Raw genomic sequence first — 21,999 nt, 5'->3', positions numbered from 1 at the left:
TCCGTACACTCCTTAATCTACACTCTTAGTTCATCTCACTCTCATCTTCCATTTCATTCTTTCTCCCTTTCATTTTCCTTCTCCACTTATAATGTACAAAATATTATTACTTTTTTCTTCACGTAGAAAAAATTGTAACTTTAAATTGTTTAAAATACTTGGAGAGTAAACCGCTGTTCTTGAAGAGTACAGAAATTTATTTGTTTATTAAGATAAAATTTATACTTTGAAATTTTATACTATTATTACCAACGATTAATATAATAATTATTATTTTGACTATTTAATACCTTAAAATATTTTTTCTAAAAATTATTATTCTATCTATATTAATTTAAAATTAAGGTTAAAATTTAATGATATTTTACTATATAATACAAAATCTTTAAATTTATTTATATAATATTATGTTAGTATCTAAATTTCAAAATACTAGATTATTAATGTCCCTACATGAAAGTTATTGTAAATTTCAATAACTTTCCACATACTATTTTAAGATTTTTGGAAACTTGAATTTACAATTATTAGTAGAATAATATTATATAATAGAATATAATAATTCGGATAAAATTAGATTCAATTATTAAAAAATAATTTTCCATTTTAAATCAAAATATGGATTAGATAAAAATTGAAGTTATAATAACTGATGTAAAAGTAAATATAATATAAATAAAAACATTATAAATATATGTAAATTCTACATTAGAAAACTCTGAAAGAGATGCATCAAAATTATGATATACTTTATGTTAAAATAAAATATACAAACATATAGAATATACATGACTGAATTCTCCTGATATATATTAAATGTAAACCTACTTATGAAATTATGTATAACCTATTAATTATATAAATAAATTATATAACCTACTAATGCTCTAACTTATAAAAAAATGCAAAATTTATTAATTATAATTAATAATATTAATTTAGTAGTACTTCAAAATCGGAACTTAAGTTACAAAGGAAGAAATAAATATTATTTACCTATTTGTTGTTACAAAAAACAAATACTTTTTGTAGAAAAAGATCCTAATTTATTTTCTTGAACATTAATAAACGACATAATAAATTATATGCATATTTATAATCACAGTTTTAATAAATTTGTCATTAGTGTTGTTGGTCTATTTTGGATATATTGAATATTTGGATATATTGAATATTTATGCAATTTATAAGAAAAAATAAATTATTCGGGATTCATTAACTTTTTCCTTTGAGTTTCTGTTGCTATTATTATTAGTAAGTTATTAATAGAAAGCAGCAATTGAAAATAAATACTCTAAATAACATTCTTTACAAATTAGCAGCAAAAATTACTAGTATAGTTATTTAGTGAGAATAACAACAATTTATAATTAATATTAGGGTGATGTAAAACACGTATTATACATTTTCAATCTGCAATACCTACCTTATATTTTTTACTATAGGCATATTATATATATATATTAGTTATCTATTAGAGGCGCATTTCAAATAAATACAGAAATTGAATTATTAATTTGTTTAATAAATGTTTCTTGAATTAATGATTTAATAATGATTAATTGTGACTTCTACGATAACATAGTAACATAAATGTAATTTTTTAAAAATATGTTATAGCCAACTTGAAATGTATATAATAATTAATACTTTACTTATTTTTATACTTTTCAAGGATTAAATTATTCAAGACTTAATTTAATTTATTGACATGAATACGGTACATAAGAAAGAATTAATATTATTAAATTTTTTTAATTATTGTGATAATATATTAAGAAATATAAAAATAATATAAAATTGCTTGGTAACTTTTATTGCTTAATTACTTATCAAATTAAATTATTATTTTGAATTAATATTAAAATCAGTTTATAATAACTGAAACCATAACAAAAGGGTATTTATAAAATATTTTTTAATTTATAAGCTAGTTAATGCTAATAATAATATATTCTTTTACTACAATGTAGTATTGCAGATGTTTTAAATAATTGAAGATTTAATAATTAATGACATGTACACATATTACCGTTACAACTGAAAATAGGATATTGTGAATAAAAAATAAGTAAGTAAACAAGATTTAGCAATGGATGTGGATATTAACAGCCTTATTTATTATAAAATCCATGTATTTACTAGATACAATCCGAATGTAAATAAAAAATACTTTAGTATATCTAATAAAATTAAAAAAAGCACTTTTTTAAATTTAGTATCTTAATTGTATACATTTATGTTATTTCCAAATTTTATTAAAAATATTGAAAATTACAAAAAATTAAATTAATATAATCATAGAGTTATATGTTATTGAATAAGTTAAATATTAGTCAATCTGTTAATTAATGTAGACTACATTTGTATTTAATTTTTACTTATACATATGTAAAAGCTGATGTACTACATTTGTTGAGATTGTAAAAAATATAGAATTTATTTCTACATATAGGATAATAATATTGATAATTCAAAAATATTAATAACTAACAATTTCTTATAAATAATTTTGTACTTATTTGTAATTAGTTATAAATTAATAATTATAATTACAGATTATAAAATTTTATTATATATTATTTTAATGAATATAGGCTATCAAACAATTGTTTCCTTATTTATTATTCAAAATTTATAAAATAGTTGTATTTATATTTAGGAGAATTTTTCTATATTGATAGGTTTTAACTATAGCATGTTAACTATTTGTTTAACAATTAACGTTTATTTGACTATACTTTTCTGCTTTTACCCCCCTCTTACACTCGCTCTCTCTCTCCGTTGCAAGGACACGTATCTGTCGCTTTTGAACGAAAAGTGCTACGACGAAAGGTTCTCTACCCCTTAGCTTGAGTTGAGTGTTGCCACTGGCACGTACACACGTGCACAAGCCACTCCGATGCAGAATACGCCGTGGTTAGGTCCTTGAACCTACGAGTCCGCACGCACTCTGTCTTTCTTTGTCTCTTCCATCTCGTTATATTCTTGTTAATATAGTCGCATTCTCACTGTCTTACTTCACATCTTTATCCTTATTTCTCAAATACAGAAAATGAATAGAAAAATAGCGACGAAAGATGCAAAAATATCCTGTTTCAAGTTTTTTAATTCTTAAAATCGCAAAATGAAGTCTATACAAGTCTTTCATTTTTATTCTTAGATAGAGTTAATCATATTGTAATTAATAAATTTATTATTCAATATTTATTTAAATATTTATATACTAATATAAATAAATATATATATATATATATATATATATATATATATATATGCAAACAGATCAATTAAATTGAAAGATAAACATTAGATTTTGAAGTAATAATAGTAAGATTATAAATAATAGTCACAATGCGTGTAACTGAGTATTTTATAACATAAAAATTTACTTATAAAACCATCAATCACTCATGAATTGAACAAATATAAACGAGACCAATAGAAATGTAAAATGAAAAAAAAGAAGTCATTAGATACATAGGATAGTGGTAGTGAAGTATGAACACTTCTGCACTCAAACAAAAGAAAAAAATATAAACTAAGAAAAAGAAAGAAGAGAGAGAAAAAATCCTTGCACCTTAGTGAACCCGTTGCCGAAGGATCGACACAACCCAGAGTTCATTATTCTGTTCTTTGAATCGTCTGGACTAAAGTCGTATACATTTATATACAGATGCACAGATAAACTACCAAATTATGAGACATAGAATATACAATTTTCTCAGAAAGTTTTTTTCGTAGTTAATTATGCTTAGAATATAAAAAACTTTCTTATCTTATTTAAAAGTAATTGAATTTTTACGTTTAAAATTGAAAAAATAAATTTACGTAGAATACGATCTTAATTATTTAATCATTCAAAAAATAAAATATTTGTTATTAATAACAATTAATAGAGTTACATTTATGGAAATAAGAGAATACCATTAAATTTCTAGATTCAATTTTATGATTTTATGAATTGAAAAAAATAGTTCCTAGAATTAATATTTCAAATTTTAAATAAATTTAAAAATATTTTATGTTTATAAATGCAAAAATTATATATTTAAAGTTATATAAGTATAAAAATATTATTATGTATTGATAAAAATTAATTGTAAAATTACTAAAAATAATGAATGTGTAATTCTAAATAAAATTTATAAAATTAATAATTGTAATAAATACTTCATAATTATGAAAATATTAAAATTATAAAAACAAGCCTTCATTTAATTTTATTTTTGATAAACGTAATTTTGTATAAAATTTCAGGAATTTCTTAATAAATACGAATCATGCTTTAAAATGAATAAAAATGAAAAAAAAAATAAAAAGAAAATTTACTTTTCTTCTTTTTGTGAGGTTACGCTGCTCGATATCAATAAAAAATCAATTTGATCTAATTAAAAGCAGTAATCCTCCGTACTTATATATTCACTCGTAATATATAGGTACACACACGAAGTAAATAATCAATCGCTGATATTTATATATTATAAAAACAAAAAAATTACTTTTTCATTAAAAATATTTTGTATTTCTGTTTGATTTCATTCTTCTTTTTTTTAGTAAATTTTACAATATTCTGGTTTAATTAAAATCCGTTACTCTTGATGTCTTGCAGTTTGTTTTTTATTTATTAAACTTCGGTATGTACTATATTTAATTATGTACATTTTGCCTAATAAATATTCTAATGACAATAATTGAATTTTATAAATTTTTCGTGTATAAAACCGCTTGATATTTGATTTTTAATTTACCTGTACTTATTTTGTGATAAAAATTAATTTAATTGAAATATTAAAATATTAAAAAACTAATGTGAATTAGATTTTGAATAAAAGACATTAAGCGCTCTTAATTATCGACTGTAACCAAATTAAAAGTGAATTTTAAGATATTATTTAATACTTATTTACTTTACTAATTTAGGATATATCTTCTAATATACATAGAGAATCTGAAGAAACTAAGCTAAAAAACTATTTTAAATCATTTTATTTCATCATGGCAAATAAAATAAAATATTTATAAAAATGATTGTTTTTGCATTTTTAAATAATTTTTCTATTTTAAAATAAATTATCTTCCTTGCTATGTTCAATGAATTAAATATCTTTATTATGGCATATTTTTAATAAAATAAATATAAATTGTTTTATTTTATCAAATTTAATTTTATATTATTTTTCACAAAAGAGTAGAAACGCTTTTTTAAATATATAAAAAGACATCTAAAAATAAAGACATATATAATTAAAAAAATATCATTATATTCTTTTACATTTTGTATATTAGAATTTCATTTTTAATTTAATTGTGTACCTGTTTTTTAATATTTAACTTACTGATTAAGGACTGAATCAGTAAAAAATAATATATCGATATTTTATAATTAATTGTATATAAGGTTGTATACTTTTATAAGTTAATAATTCATTTGAATAAATCGATATGCTTTATTAATTAATAATTAATTATAACTAAATAAATACCCAATTATACGAAATAGTATGAAAACTATTTAAGATAAATATGGAAGAAATTTTTAACGTCTACTTTTACAGATTTATGTTATTACGTTAAATATAATTTAATTCTGATTTATAAAATAAAACCCAACACCAAATTTCATTAAAATTTTTTTTGATTACTAGTTTGTAAATAATTTCAATTAAATCAATTCAAAAAGTATAAATTAAAATTTAAATAATATTTGAAGAGTAGTAGTTGTAGGATTGACTTGTCTCAAAGATTCAAAATATTACGTTGTTAACCTTCAAGATGATTTTTAGAAAGTAAGTTTTGAAGGACAATCATGCATTGGTTATATGGAATCTTATACGTGTATATTCGAAGGGTTGGTACCCCGAAGATTCAAGTTAGCTATTGGGTTTCACAGTCTCGACCCCGAAAGAGTAAACAGTGTATTCTTGTCTTGAATTGAATTATGCAAACTATATCTAGATTATACTGAATTTTACCAATATTGAGCCTGAGAAAGGAAGACAGAAAGAGATAAAGAGAGAGAATCCGGTTCATGACTATTGTAAAGCTGGTGAAAACAAAGCCCATAAATAATGGACCTACCATTCGACTTCATCGACACTATGCCACGCTAATTTTAATTAAGCATTGCTGGAATGTACATACATAAGTATCTATCACTGGGAAATTTTTTTTTCTTATAATGAAAAGTAGAAAATTAGTTAGTTCTCAAAACATTATTTATGATAAATTGATCGATATAATGGTATATTCAGTTTTTAAATGTATAATAACATTATTCTATTAAACCAAATATTTATGAAATATTATTTAACAATGATGAATACGGCATATAATTATTTGTAAACTACTTACGAACAGATTTCACTACATAAATAAATTAATATTTAATAATTAATATAATAAGAATATTAACTATATATTATTTGATTGTTCATACCAAAATAATATCGAATTTGAAAATAATATTTATTTAAAAACAAATATTTTATAATTTTTTATTAGAATTTATTAATATAAAATAAGAATAGTTAATAAAATCGGTAGTATTATATTATTTTTAACAAGTCTCTTTTCGTGATTATCTTAAAAACTCTGTATTAATATTGATATTGATATTGAAATTGAATATTGATACTACTTGTTAAAAATTAGAGCTTAACACTTTTACATTGATCTCAAGCTTAGATCGTGATATTAACATTTTATTCTACATTTACATAGCATATGACTTATATAATGTATTTTATTCTGGATTTTTACAATTTAGAATTTAGTTTAAATTTTGTTATCTTTATCTAACCAAATTTAAGATTATAATATAATTTTTATATTTAGATAAAGATAGATATTTTTATTGAGTTCTTCGTTATTAATATAAATCTTTAGTCCTCAATAAATCTTAGATTTTAGCATATCGAGATATATTTATAATATTTATATATAGGTGTATGTACGTGTGTTCATAAATATATAAATGTAATATTTATGGAAAATAATGAAGTTTATATTCTATAAATTTTGGCATGAAAGATTTCATGAATTAATAAGCAAGAATTATGAATGGAAGGTATTGAGTAGTATCTTAAGATGTAAATTGGAAAATTATTATTATTGTATAAACATTTCTTGTTCTATGGAAATATCAATGACCTATTCTATATTCGATATTCATTTTGAAATATTTCTTAAATTCTTTTTTTCTTCCATGCATTAGTATGAATTAATTATTATGATCTTTTAGACGTAAAAAGTTCGAGTTTCTGTATCATTTTATCGTATATAATTTATTATTCTTAGTGTTATTTATCAATTCAAAATATTTGAAAGAATTTATATTTGGTATTATATACATTTATATGTACATAAATGTTTACAAAATCCTTAAAATTTTTTATATAATGTATGGCAATTATTATTAACAAATAATAAACGTATTAATGAATTTAGTATCGAATTTAAAATAATATAACTACAAGGTAAAAATTATTCAAATTGTGAAATATATATGTTTGTAAACTAAATTTGTAATGACTTGCTGTAAATCTTTTAATCTTTATTATGAAAATTGCTTTCAATTTGTATAATGTAATCACTAAATAATTACATAATAAAGAAATTAATATATTGATTATGGAAATTTTGCAAAATTTATATTTAGAGTATTAACAAAAAAAGTACTAAAAAATAATGGCTATATATAAAACGTAATTAAAAAGACGGAATTAGAAGCAATGATTATGCAAAGTAAACACTAAAAAAATATGAAGGAAATCGCGAATGAACAGCGAATATAAGGAAGATACGAATCACCACGATAAAATGCAGATATAATGTCGTGGATGACCTTTGTCGGTCGTTGCTCGTTCCGTCCAATCGTTCGAGTACTAGTGCACTCATCTGTTCACTCAGTTCCGTTTTAGATCAGTTGTATTGTATGCATTAACGCAAACCTATACTTATTGAGATTTTTGATGCTCCAATATCATTTATTTACCCTTATCAGGATACTCATCAATTACCCTTATCAATTACTACAATAATAGTTCTTCAAATGTTATAATCTTCAATTTAAATAAATTTTGCAATCAAATTTGTGCTGATAGCAACATTATTTACTAATAATAATATATGTATTTAAAATAATTATAAATGTAACAGGAATAAAATTAAATACTATAAATCATCATAGGCTATATACTTTTATAATAAAATTTTATAAAATTATGTAATAAATACAATTTCTGTAAAACAACTAGTATCAAGTAAATTTTTAGATATTTTAATATCCACCCACATTTTTTATTGATGTGGGCACAAATTCCTATATTCTTATTGAACTACTTTATAATAATTTGAAGATATAATAAATTTATATCTGCAAATCAACGAGTTTATAAACAAATTTACTTTTATTATTTCATATTCAATCTATTGCATTCTTCAAATGAATTATTTAAAAATTTGAAAAAGTCGAAACAAAAATATGAACATATCTAATATCATGTAATAAGATAATAGATTCATATATTGTTATTTCCATATTATAATCATATTGATGTGGAATAGTAAATTTCACATAATGTAATAAAATTGTTATAATTTGAAATGAAAAATAAAACATTTTGATAAACCAAAACAAGAAGCTTTATAATGTAAGTTATAATACGATATTTTTCAATGACTTAAGTAAAGGAATGAGAGAGTATGAAAGGAAAAAATCGAAATCGTGCATTGAGAAGAGAAAATTCCACTTGCAAGACGGCGCGCATGCATGGCTGAACGAGAACCGCGCCGGGGCTGTGCAGTCGTTGCCCTCGATCGAGATCGAAGGTAAGCCAGACGCAATTCGCATGCGAACGTACAGGGAACTGACTTTAAATTGCATTGCATCACAAACTGGAGACTCAATCGAGTATATTAAGACTATACTAAATGACATACACCATCATATCTGCTCATGCAAGTTCTGAATCCATACGTGCGTTTAGTGTAGAATATTTTTGTACAATATTAATTATTAAAAAAACAAAACTATAATTTAAAAATGTGTTCAATATTTATTTAAAGTAATTATTTTTACACAATAAATGTTATTAATCGAATTAGTATTTTATTTATTAATATAATACTAATTTGTTTCAATGTTCTAAATAATTTTATTATATATTAATTTTCACCTTTCGTTCGGTTGAGTTACTTATAATTTATCTTAATTATATATCTAATATATACAATTTAATCTAATTTTTTTCAATGAATTTTATTACTTTTCTTGGTTATCATTTTTTATATTTGTTTAGATTTGTATTTATAATACTTTCAAATATAATAATAATAGTTTAATATACATTTTAATCATAAAGATTTTTATTTTTATTTTTAATTTTACTTTTATCAAAAATAAATAACAAAATATGAATAATTAAAGAATGGAATAAATATACGTATAATAAAAATACGCGAGTTCATGGACTTATATTATCTTCTGCAGGTCATTATGTTTTAAATTCTTTTAAAAATTACGTAACTTTTACGTAAATATATATATATATATATACATACATATACCACATGCTTGTAAGAATATATTTTATTTAAGTATATATTAATTTTTTTTAATTTAACACAAAATATGCACAAATACATACATATAAATTAATAAACATACTTATTGTTAGAATATTATAAATTTATATTATTTTTAGTACATATGTTTTATATATCTTTTGAATTTGTTCGCATAAAATTGATATTATATTTTATTTATCAAAAATAATAAGAAAAATAGGCACATAGTTAGAATATGAATAAATTTTAATCTTAATAATTAAAATCTATAGAATTAATCAAAAATTATATGTGCAAAGTCCCAATATTTGAAATTTTTTATATTTTTGAAAATGCCTTCAAATTAAAAGATTTTAAATTAAATATTATATGTTGGGCTCACTATCTCTATTTTTCATTATCTAGTAAGAGAAAATAATCGCTTAGCCGATGAAAATTGGTATCTTTTTAATATCATTAAAAAATAACCAAGGATTCAGCTAATATTTAAATAATTGTATTTATAAAATAAAATTTTAATTTGATTTTATTAACTACTTTTATAAAAGTTTATAACTTTTCTTAAATAATACATAATACAATATAACATACTATGCAATTAAGGTATATAATTTCATTAACTGTAATTTTATTAAATATATATATATTTAATTAAAAATTCAGTTGTAATTTAATAATATATCTAAAATATTATAATAAAATTAGAAAATCGTTAATTAAATTATTTAAAATATCACATAATATACGATAATTAATATTTTTAATATTGTTAACTTGAAACTTACTTAATAATTAGAAACCATAATTAATATTCATTTTTATTTATTTTGGAAAAAATGAATGTTGTCCAAAATTGTTTAAGATGAAACCCTCAAACATGTATTCTAGTTTTTACTTGATTAAAAAATTAATTTTAAAATCCATCCATAATTTCATATAAGCCAGAATATAATATGAATATTATAGATAAAATTGTTCTTTAAACATTAGAAATATTTTACATCGTTTTAATATCTTTATTCTGAATTAGATTAATAGTAATTAGATTTTTATGCTAAAGCTTTATATAATCATTTTATAATAGGTTCTGTTTCCATATAACGAAAAATTTAGTTTAAAAAGTATATCATCTAGCGCGGTCTATCGATCAGCGAATGTGTTATTTTTTGTTTTATCAAACAAAATGAACACTAGACTTTAGTCATTATCTCTAGTTAAACAAGAATCAATACTATAAATAATACAATTTTTAATGGTTTAATTAAACACTTCTAAGTGTTCAGTTTCAGTGTTCAGAGGGGTATATAATCCAATGAAATTTATAAAGTGTAAGTACATTTTTGAAAATATGAATTGAATATCTTTTAACAAAAAGTTTTCTGATATGCTATAGATCAAATGAAACTTTCGTTTTCTGAAACTCGTGCATTTAATGTGATAAGTTCGTGTACGAGTTGTTAATGTTAAAAATATTTTTTTAAATGTACTTTAGAATTCGTTAAAATATTATATTCAATATTTACCAAATTTAGTCATAAAAAGAAAAATTTGTAATTAATCATCAAATTCTTATGACGTTTAAAATGAAAATCAATTATTATATTTACTGAAAAAACATAACAAATATATAAATGTCATTTTAATGCCTATCGAAAAGAAAATATTCATAATGAACTAATTAGAAAGTATATAATATTTTTCCTATTAAAAAAATTTATTATTAATAAATAAATTATAATTCAATATAATTAATTCTATTATATTATTTTGATTTTTTAAAATAATTTTCTTAAAAATTCCGTAAAAATCACTAAATTTTATAAAATTTTTATTATATTTTTTTAATAAAAAAGTCTCATGAATACGTTACTCACTGTTTTTACATACATACATATATATTAAGATGAGAGAAATAGTAATTTTTAAAATAATTTCATATTTTTTACAAGTAATTTAAATATATATTTCATCAATCTTTGGACGTTTAGTCAAATAGTACAATCGGTATTGTAAATGTTAAATAAAATTTTACAAATAAAAACACATTATTTTTATGATATAATATTTTTATATTATCTTATTGATACTCTAATATTTTTCGACTGCTTATATTATTATTAATTATTTGTAATTCAATGAATTTTTATTAATTTTTTTACTAAATTTTATTATAAAAAAAATATTTATATATTTTTAGTAATCATATGTACATATGATGTATGTATGAAATAAATTTCATATATAAATTTATACTTCATATCGTTGTTTTACAGATTTTTAAAGGATGTTTACATTTTATGGATTGTTAGTTATAAGTTCTTTACTATTAATCATATATTGGGTTCAAAGCAGAAGACGATTACCTCCTGGTCCTTGGGGTCTTCCAATTATTGGTAATCTTCTATCTATAGATCCTCAAACACCACATAAGAGTTTGGCACAACTTGCCGGGAAATATGGACCAGTCTGTGGATTACATATGGGTTCAATTTATACAGTATTGTTATCAGATCCAAAGCTAATACGTCAACTTTTCTCGAAGAATGTTTTTTGTGGAAGGGCACCACTCTATATGACCCATGGCATAATGAAAGGATTTGGTAAGTAGTTTTTAAATATATATATTTTTATGAAAACCAAATAAAACGGTTGCTTAATTTAATCATTAATTTTTTTAGTAATAAAAATAATTTAATCAATTATTTGGAGAAACATATTTGAATGTAAGTTTTTCTTAAAACTTAATGATTATATTGAATATTAGAATTATTAAATATTTATATTATGCAAAGAAAAAGTAAATGCTTTATTTTATACATTACTATTCGAAGGAGGAAGAAATTAAAAAGTCTCTTTTAATTACAAAAGAGAATAAATTTAAAGGGCTAAGAAATATTATATGTAAACATTAGTAATAAAATATATGAATATTGTTTTACCAGAATAACTAGTAAAATATAATATTCTGTAATATATTACTAATAAAAGCTATACATTTTTCTTTATAGTAAATATTAATGTTATAATTGAAGGAATAAATTATATTTAGTTAAGCTCTTTATGTATTAAATATGATTAGTTTTCTTTTTATTCAAAAGATATTTTCTGTAATTGATGAAAATTCAGATTTAGATAATATTTTAATTTCTGACAAATCTTTAAAAAAACTTAGTCTATCCTTATCGCAATAAGCAATTCATATAACTGTAATACAAATTCTTAATTATTATAACGTTGCTTTGAAGTAATCAATATATATAAGAATAATAATCAAACATATGTATATAAATAAAATAAATTTTCAAACGAAAATTTTCTCGTCATATATTCAGATATAATCATTATAATAAATGTATTTAAAAGTTTTTAAATGGATAGTAGAAAACTGCTTTATTTCTTACTTATATTATGAAATAAGTTAGTTAATACAATAAACAAAATTTTGTAAAATTTATTTTTATCAATGTAAATAAATACCATTAAAAATTTAGTAGCCTACAAAATAAAAATAATTTAAATTATTTATACACAAGTTTTTACATTTTTCTTCATTTTTTCAGAATATTGAATTTTCGTGTACAGTAATATTTTATGTTTAGTAATAAGTACAAAATTATAATTAATTATGAATTAAATTTATACCTATTATTTCATATTTTTTATTATGTTATTGTGTAATTTGTATGAAATTATGATTTGATTGATAATTATCTTTAATCGATAAATATATTTCTATGAAGTACAATTTAATAATGCAAGCATGAAATGATAGTTAAAAGATTTAAATATGATAAATAGAATATAAATTGAATTTACTGTAAAAGAAATAATTATTATGTACGAATAATAAACTAAATTCACTCTACTAAATGTAATTTTTAATTTATTGAATGTATTTTCAAATTTTATTAAATTTAGTATTTGGCTGATAATATTTTCATATACTTCTAATAAATATCATATATTTGAAAAATTTAAAACAATATTCATGAAAGTATGACGTACAAGTTATATGTTATATAACAAAAATTATTACTTTTAAGATTTTTAAATTAAATTAAAAATTTCAAATATTTTTATTAAATTATATATTATCTTAATCAAATAACTTTTATTTATTGAAAAAATTTATTCTAAACTTTATTTATATTTCATAACTTCAATTATAAAATATGAAAATTCGTACGTTAATACAAAGAACCATTATGTAATTTGAAATATATGTTATCTTTTATGTATTAAAAACATTATTGTTACAAAAAACATATATTTCGTAATTTCTGTTTCATTTTCTTTCTCTATTGCCTTCCAATACTCAATCCATCGCTCTTGTTCTTTCTTTGTGATTCTTTTGGCGCACTTTTATTTTGGGCTTGGAATAAATAATAATGAAACGGATGCAGAACACACAATTGAGAGCAGTGTTTCCTTATGTATAAGGAAACAACGGATTCGCTGATAAAGCATCCATCGAGGGCCGACTAACCTATTAAAAGAAAATAGCCATTGGATAGTATTCTATCATAATCGCTGGTATTCTTAAAAGAATTTTATAAAAATAGACGTGATATTAAGAATAAAGAAAAAGGAAACACGAACTGTAAACTAAATAAGAACAAGATGTAAAATTAGTTTGTTTAATATTTTTATCGTTTAAATCAATTACCAATTTCTACAAAATGAATATCGAATCATTTTTCATATTATAATAAAATTGTTTTTATATGTTTCAATATTGTGTACATAAATTAATACAGATATATTAAATAGTAATAAAATCATTAACTACAAGAATTTGTATCATATATTGAGCCATGGAAGGTACCATGAATATAGTTATTGATGAACAGAATTGAAATGAAATTTCATTTAGATTTCCATTTTTTTCGTGTGCTCTTAAGCCATAAGAGCGAAAGGAAAATATTCTTTAGATTACTAATCATATACAAGTTATGTTATATAAAATACTTATTAAAAGAAGTAAAAATTATATATACATATATAAATATATATACATATATATAATGAATGAAAATCATTCGCTATATCGATTTGAAAAAATAAAAATTACAGGAGACAATAAGAATAAAGACATAAATGAAAGATATTCTAATTGCAATGGATTCATTATAAAAGCCGAAATGTATATTATGTATAGAATATATCTATGTAGTCAACAATGTCATATTACTTCACTTCATTATTTTTTTTTAAGATTTGTTGTGTTTACTAATGAAATAATCTTAAAACATCATTATAAATAATTTCTATTGGATTAAAACTTTTTTTTGTTAGTACGGAATATAATATAATTAAAATAATTGTAATTTATCAATTATTTGTTATAAAACTTATATTAATATTTTTTATAAATATTAATTAATTTATTTACAAATAAAAGTTTTAATTAAAATATCAGTCATTTGATATTATCAGGTGATCATTATATAATTCGTGTTATCGTATTCGCTTAATATGGGTGGTAAGCTTTGTTTTATTTATGATATTAAAATAATTTTATTAACAAAAGTGTATAGTTATCAGTAAATCAATTCCAAAATTATTTTTAAGTAAATGAATATATGCAAGCTGCTGTTTCGATAAAATTTATATTTCAATGCAAAGAAATCATAAAATAGATTAAAATCAATAGATCTATATTATCATATAATTGCATATTTTTAGGAAATTAGCAAACGATAACAAATGTTTTTAATATAATGCAAAGTCCTAAATATTTTATATTTAAATATTATTTTTCAAAAGAATAAACGCTAACTTTTTATGAATTAAGCAAAAATGGCAGTGAGAACATCATATTATTATATTAGAAAATTTTTAAAAAGATACTTTATATTTTATAATATAAACCAAATATAACGTGATTAATATATAAAAGAATAAAAGTAATGTAATTAAATAATAAACAGTATTTTACATGTATGCATTTTTCAAAATCAATGATAATTTGAAATAATAAAAATTATGTTATATAAAAATATTTTATTATAAATTGTAGAAACAACTATAAATTAATATATATATACATTTTTATGCATAAATATCATTCTAATAATATATTAAAATGTAAACATTACAATTATTTTAACATGTTACAAAGAAAATTAAAACTAATTAGAAAATCTTATTTATTATCTATAAATATGAACATTTTCTAAAATTTTAATTTATTTAATTATAAAGAGACATAAATATATTATATAATATAGTACCAATATAGTAAAATATATTAATTATTGATTACAAAAAAAATATTATTGTATTTACTTAAAAACCAAATTATGCATCTGAAAATAAATTCAAAGCACCACATCAGTAGTAAAAGATATTTGTAACTTTATGGGCCGACTACCCGTGGATAAGTACTACTTATTCTTTATATTTTTAAGGAACATAAAGAGATTTATTTAAAATAAGATCATACAAAATAATTTGATAGATATATTATAAAAAGTATAGTAACAATGTACTGGTGTAGAATGACTACATGATGAATTGAAATAAAAAAATGCTTTGCAAATCATGAAATTAAAAAATAATATATTTTTTCATAATCTAAAAGAAATAATATCATATTATAATATAATAAGAAAAATAGTTTAAATTATTTTGTTTTACTAATAAATTAAAAATAGCGAATCTAGTACATTCTATTCATATAGTACAATTTATCGCTATTGCATTTGTTACCAAATATAAAATAATAAATATTGGAAATTACGAAGTATATTTAATTCATAACAAATTAAATTTATACCTTTATATAAAAATCAATAAATATTTTAATATAAATAATTTAAATACATTTATTACTATTCCAATTTTTTATCAACTTTCATAAGTTTTTATTTAGTATCATTGTAATTCTGTAGGCACTTCGATATTATTATTTAATCAAATATAATATAATTTTTTCTTAATATTTATTATTAACGTAACTCAGGATGAACATATTTAAAATGTTATATAAAACTTATTTAAAAATAATGAATTAAATTTCGTGATCCATATTAATGCGTACATTAACATTAAAATTGCAAATAGCAATATTGTAAAACAAAGTTCTTTAATAATATGTAATATTTATTATATATTATTTATTAATTATACGAAATACATAAATACTAAAATTGACCAAATATTATATTGTAAGTACACATAAATATATATAGATAGTAGCGATAAATAAATCTTTTTAATACGTGAAATAATACACGATACAATTTAAAAATTGCTATATTCTTACCTTACTTTTTATTATTAATAATATGAAAATATTTTCGATTTATTTAAAAATTTTCAGTTACTTATGCACTTTTATTTATTTCTAAATTTTGTGTATTCTACTTATTAGTTTGAAAATAATTATTCAATATATATTAGTAAAATATTATGTTTGCACTTATAAATGAGTTCTTACACTTTAGTATCTTATGAATTATAATATTAAACTACAGGTTCGTAAAGTAATAAAAATATACACTTTTTTAATGTTTTTGTTTATAATATGCTTTATTATATATTTATTACATATTATATATTATATATAGTATTATGTATTATATTTAAATATACTAATATTACAAAAATTTAATTGTTAAAGATTAATGGTTAATTAATAATATACCGTATGTTCATAAGTATAATAGAGAAGTATAGATTAATTAAAAATTATTAATTAATATTAATAATTAATAATTATATATCTATATGAGCATATTTTTCAATTTTTAATTATGAAAATCAATTTTTACATTTTTTACATTAAAAAAAATCGTACTAATATTTAAAAAATTCGAAATACACATAAATAAATGAACAATTCAAATTTTATAAATTCATAAATTAATCATTCAAAAAGAGCAAATAAAAATTATTGATTAAATACAGAACAGGTATGGCCATAATATATTTGTAAAATACACCAACTGAATAAATTGGCATTTGTAAAAGACTCTCACTTTTATGATTCTTCATAAAAGAAATCGCAACGCATGCTTGTGGTTCCGGTCTCGGTTGTTATACTCTGTACTCGTGTAGAGCACTACAGTTACTTTTACAAGGACGGATCAAAATCCTTTCAGTGGTAATGTCATGAAAAGAGATATACAGTAAGACCGAAATTCTGATAAAGGGAAAAGGAAAAGGATATATATATATATATATATATATATATACATAACGGGAAAAGTGCAAAAAAAGGTTTAATATGTAATAAATATTAAATATAAATTTTAATAATGTTATTATAATTTATAATTACTTTGAATAAATTATTTTATTTTTACACGATATATAATGTGAATTTGTTTATGAGATATTATTAGACATACGTATACATATATATGGATATAAATATATACTTCACTTAAATGAGAGAAATGTAACAGAAAAATATTTTAATATTCAAATATATTCGTATCATAAGATATTATGGAAATATCGTTATTGCTGCTATTCGATTTCATAATAAATTATTTACAATGTATAAATTGAATTCTGATTAAAGTATTAAATAAAAAATGAAGAATTTACGTACAGCAGTTTGAAAATTTTTTTGTATTAGAATATATCTTAATTGAATTCAATCGTAACAAATTTCCTTGCCTTAATCAAATTATGCTAGATTTTAAACAATTGCATATCGTAAAAGAGATGAAAAATGATTCGATTGAATTTTAAAACTTTATTAAATATTTATTTTTTATACATAATTAATGAAAATATTTATATAAAGTTTTTTGTGAACGTTATTAAATATTGCACAATGAAAGAAATTAATTAGTCACATAATTATTAAATTAAAGAAATTTATAATTAATAATTAAATTAAGTGTAATGTAGTAAATGAATTAATTATGAAATTTATATTTTCAACCATGTATTTTAAAAAAAAAATCAATTTTATCAATAGATGTATTTCTATAATGGAAATTTCAAAACTATCTTGTATTAATTTTTATTTTAAAAGATTTATATAATTATATACAAATATTGTAAATAAAAATTTATCAAAAATAGTATATGATTGAGTAGTTATACATTCTAATTTTTAAATACAATTGTGATATAAACATTAATAAATTTAAAACAACGGCTTTGAATTGTTTAATCAAGCTTGAATTTACTTTATATATATTTAATATTTAATATAAAAAATAACTTTTTTAGTAAATTCAAAGTAATGAAAAAGAAATAAAAAATGAAAAAAAGATAATTACTTCCTGGATATGATTTATTATTACTACAATAGCAATACATCTTAAAATCTATATATAATATTATTAATATTGATTATATAAGTATGTTTAATAAAAATTATAATCTATTTTAAATTCGTATATTCAAAAGTTGAACATGATTGTTCTGAATTAATCGATGCAAAACAATATTTTAGTATTTATTTGTTTATTAATCCAACAAAGTATTATGGTAATCTTTAATTATCTATAAATTAATCAAAAATGTTGTAAGATAATTTAAATTAAAGCTTGATAAATTTGTAAAAGATATAATGTATATATTAATAGGTTATTTTGATATATAAACAATCTTGCTTTTACCGCGCGTGTGTGTACGCACGTAGATACATCTAAAAGTTGTTCTCCGATAAAAATGTTCTTTATAATATTAAAATTCACTGTATTTTGAAAAAAAGTTTTTATATGATGTAAATTAATATTAATTTGTATGAAAAATACTAAATATTTGTTTTAAGGAATATTTAGAAAATAAATATTTAAAGATGTATATCAATTTGCATATGTACATTATAAAATTAAGAAAGATATATGTAACTAGATTCGCTTTATGTCTTTATTTATATTAGTTACTTCCGCTAATTATAAGTAGAATATAGTAACATAAAAATACATCAAACACCGTACTGTATATAAATAGAGATATAGTATGAACTAAATATATTGTAATTAATAATCCCTATTAATATTAATTAATTCAATTAATACGTTGTAATAAATTCTTATTCAAAGTAATATATTTTTATGAGGTGTATGTTTGAATATATATTAAAAGCATGTTTAATACAGCATTCATCATTAAAAAGCATATAATTCGTATTTTTTTTTTTATTATTCGATTAAAGAATAATCGTGTAATCATACATTAATTGAAGTGTATACGCATAAATTTTCACATAAATACTAATAGCCGTTTATAAGATTTATAGACTACTTATTAACATATAAGTCGTACATCACACCAATCTTATGAGTTTTAAAACTTACATATGTTATACAACAACCAATTCTATATATTTGTAAAAATATCTGAAATTCTATATGAGCATAAATAAATCATTTTTTTATTAATTTGTTAACGATAAACGAGTCAAATTATTTAACAACAGTACTTTCTTCGTTTCCACATTGCACACACAAATGTACATATGCTAATCCAACTTAGATCCAGTGGTTTGAATTATACATATGAACCCGTATACATAAAAAATATACATACTAATATAATCTTTTCTTATATCTTTATCTTCTTGTCTTTTATTGTGTTTTTCTTTATTTTATCTGCATATTTGTTCAAATTTTAAATGAAAAAGGTCGACATTATTTATAAAAAATAGTCGCTGATTTTCATAGTATATTAAAAATATGTAAGTGGGAAAAAACTTTATCGATTTGTAGCTGATACATTATAATATATATAAAGAACATAAGAAAAGCGTATGATATTTCATTTATATAAATAAAAACTATAAGTATGAAGCAAGAAAATTATAAGTTAAATTTGTATTGCAGGTATAATTGCAGCAGAGGGTAATTTATGGAAGGTTCAGAGAAAATTTGTTTTGAACTGTCTTAAAAATTTTGGCATGACGAAATTTGCTAGTTCAAAACGCGACTTATTAGAAAAAAGAATTCTACTCAGTATTAATGAAGCACTTATGGTAACAAATAATATTTAATTTTTATGAATAATAGGAATATTGTAACACCATACATTTTCTCTAAATTTGTATATGTATTTAGTAATATAGTATTTAAAATTATAAAATCCTAAATTAATACAATAGATTTACCTAAATAACAACACAATATTACACCGATAAAATATCAAAGCATGACCATATAGTATAGTAATTTATAAAATAATATGTATAAATATGAAAAATACATTCTATATTTTTTTATCAAAACCGTTTTTAAATAATATTATTTTATATTTTTTAAAAAATTCAGAAAACAATTCGCCATTGTATAAATAATTCAATAAATAAAATTTTTATATATTTATATTCAAAATATTTATATCAATTTTATATAATATACTATAATATTTGTAGTAATTACTATTTAATTCATTTTATTCCAAGATCATAGAAGAAATTTACGCAATCTATAATTTTGAAATTATAACATTAAATTTACTTTTACAATAATTTTAATATTATTAAAGTGAATTATAATATATTTCTATTTATGATAAATTTATATAAATGGTATTCTTAATAAATTGTTGTCCATATAATTTATAGACAAAATTAAAATTGAGTGTTTTCTACGCTTAATTATGTTATCATAATAATCTAATTTTAATTATTAATTAATTAAAAATTCTTAAATTATATAACAATTTAATTACTAAAAAAATAACTAAAACCATCTTTTGGATAAAATTTGATAATTTTTTCGTTAAAAATAGAAATTACAAATTCCAAATTTTTGTTAATGAATACAGTTCATTACAAATAAATATCATAGTAAATAATATATATTTGAATAAATATAGTAATAAAATTTACAAAATAATAAAATAATGTAATAATGTAATAAAAGAATTCATAATTTAATAAGTTCATATTACAACAAAATTAATTGTTATAGTAAAAATACAAATTAAATTATGATTTATTTTTAACACTTTAGGAATTTGGTTAATAAATGAATAATAATCGCTTCTAAAATTCAAAATTTTTTATTGAATATTTTAAAGTTTTAAAAAAATTAAACGTCAATAACATTATCTTTGATGTATTTTTTTAATGTCATTAAAATTGAATAAATTATTAATTTAACAAGCTAAAATATAAAAAATTTACTATTTATTTCTGCATCAATAATTTATAGTAGAATAGAAAAAAGTATTTGTGCCGATGTGCATATTTATTCATATAAGAATTAAATTAAAATCCAGATATATAAGTATTTAACAGTGAAACTCCTCTTGAAAAAATTATTTCATTGTAAAGAGCGTCAACCCTCACGAAAAGAAAGGTATTATCTAATTAATTGCTCGTATATTCAAAAAGTAAAATAAGGAATACGTAATATCAAATTCGATACAAATAATTATAGTTTAAATAGAAGAAAAGAAAATAATAAAATATTATATATAAATATAACGTGATGCATTTGGTTCATTTATAATAAAAAT

General features: G+C 20.0%; 1 protein-coding gene across 1 annotated transcript in view; it reads left to right on the top strand.

The window, feature by feature from the left end:
* phtm (cytochrome P450 enzyme phantom) overlaps positions 1–21,999 on the top strand; it is a 34,485-nt gene that overhangs the window by 4,290 nt on the left and 8,196 nt on the right. Inside the window, exons 2-4 of the mRNA XM_011501252.1 lie at positions 8,690–8,914; positions 11,923–12,170; positions 20,364–20,512. Of these exons, the coding sequence (XP_011499554.1) occupies positions 8,690–8,914; positions 11,923–12,170; positions 20,364–20,512 (622 nt within the window). The remainder of the gene's footprint in view (positions 1–8,689; positions 8,915–11,922; positions 12,171–20,363; positions 20,513–21,999) is intronic.

Source organism: Ceratosolen solmsi, unplaced genomic scaffold, assembly GCF_000503995.2.
Source record: "Ceratosolen solmsi marchali unplaced genomic scaffold, CerSol_1.0 scaffold57, whole genome shotgun sequence".
Taxonomy (NCBI): Eukaryota; Metazoa; Arthropoda; class Insecta; order Hymenoptera; family Agaonidae; genus Ceratosolen; species Ceratosolen solmsi.
This window is presented reverse-complemented; position numbering and strand designations above follow the sequence as displayed.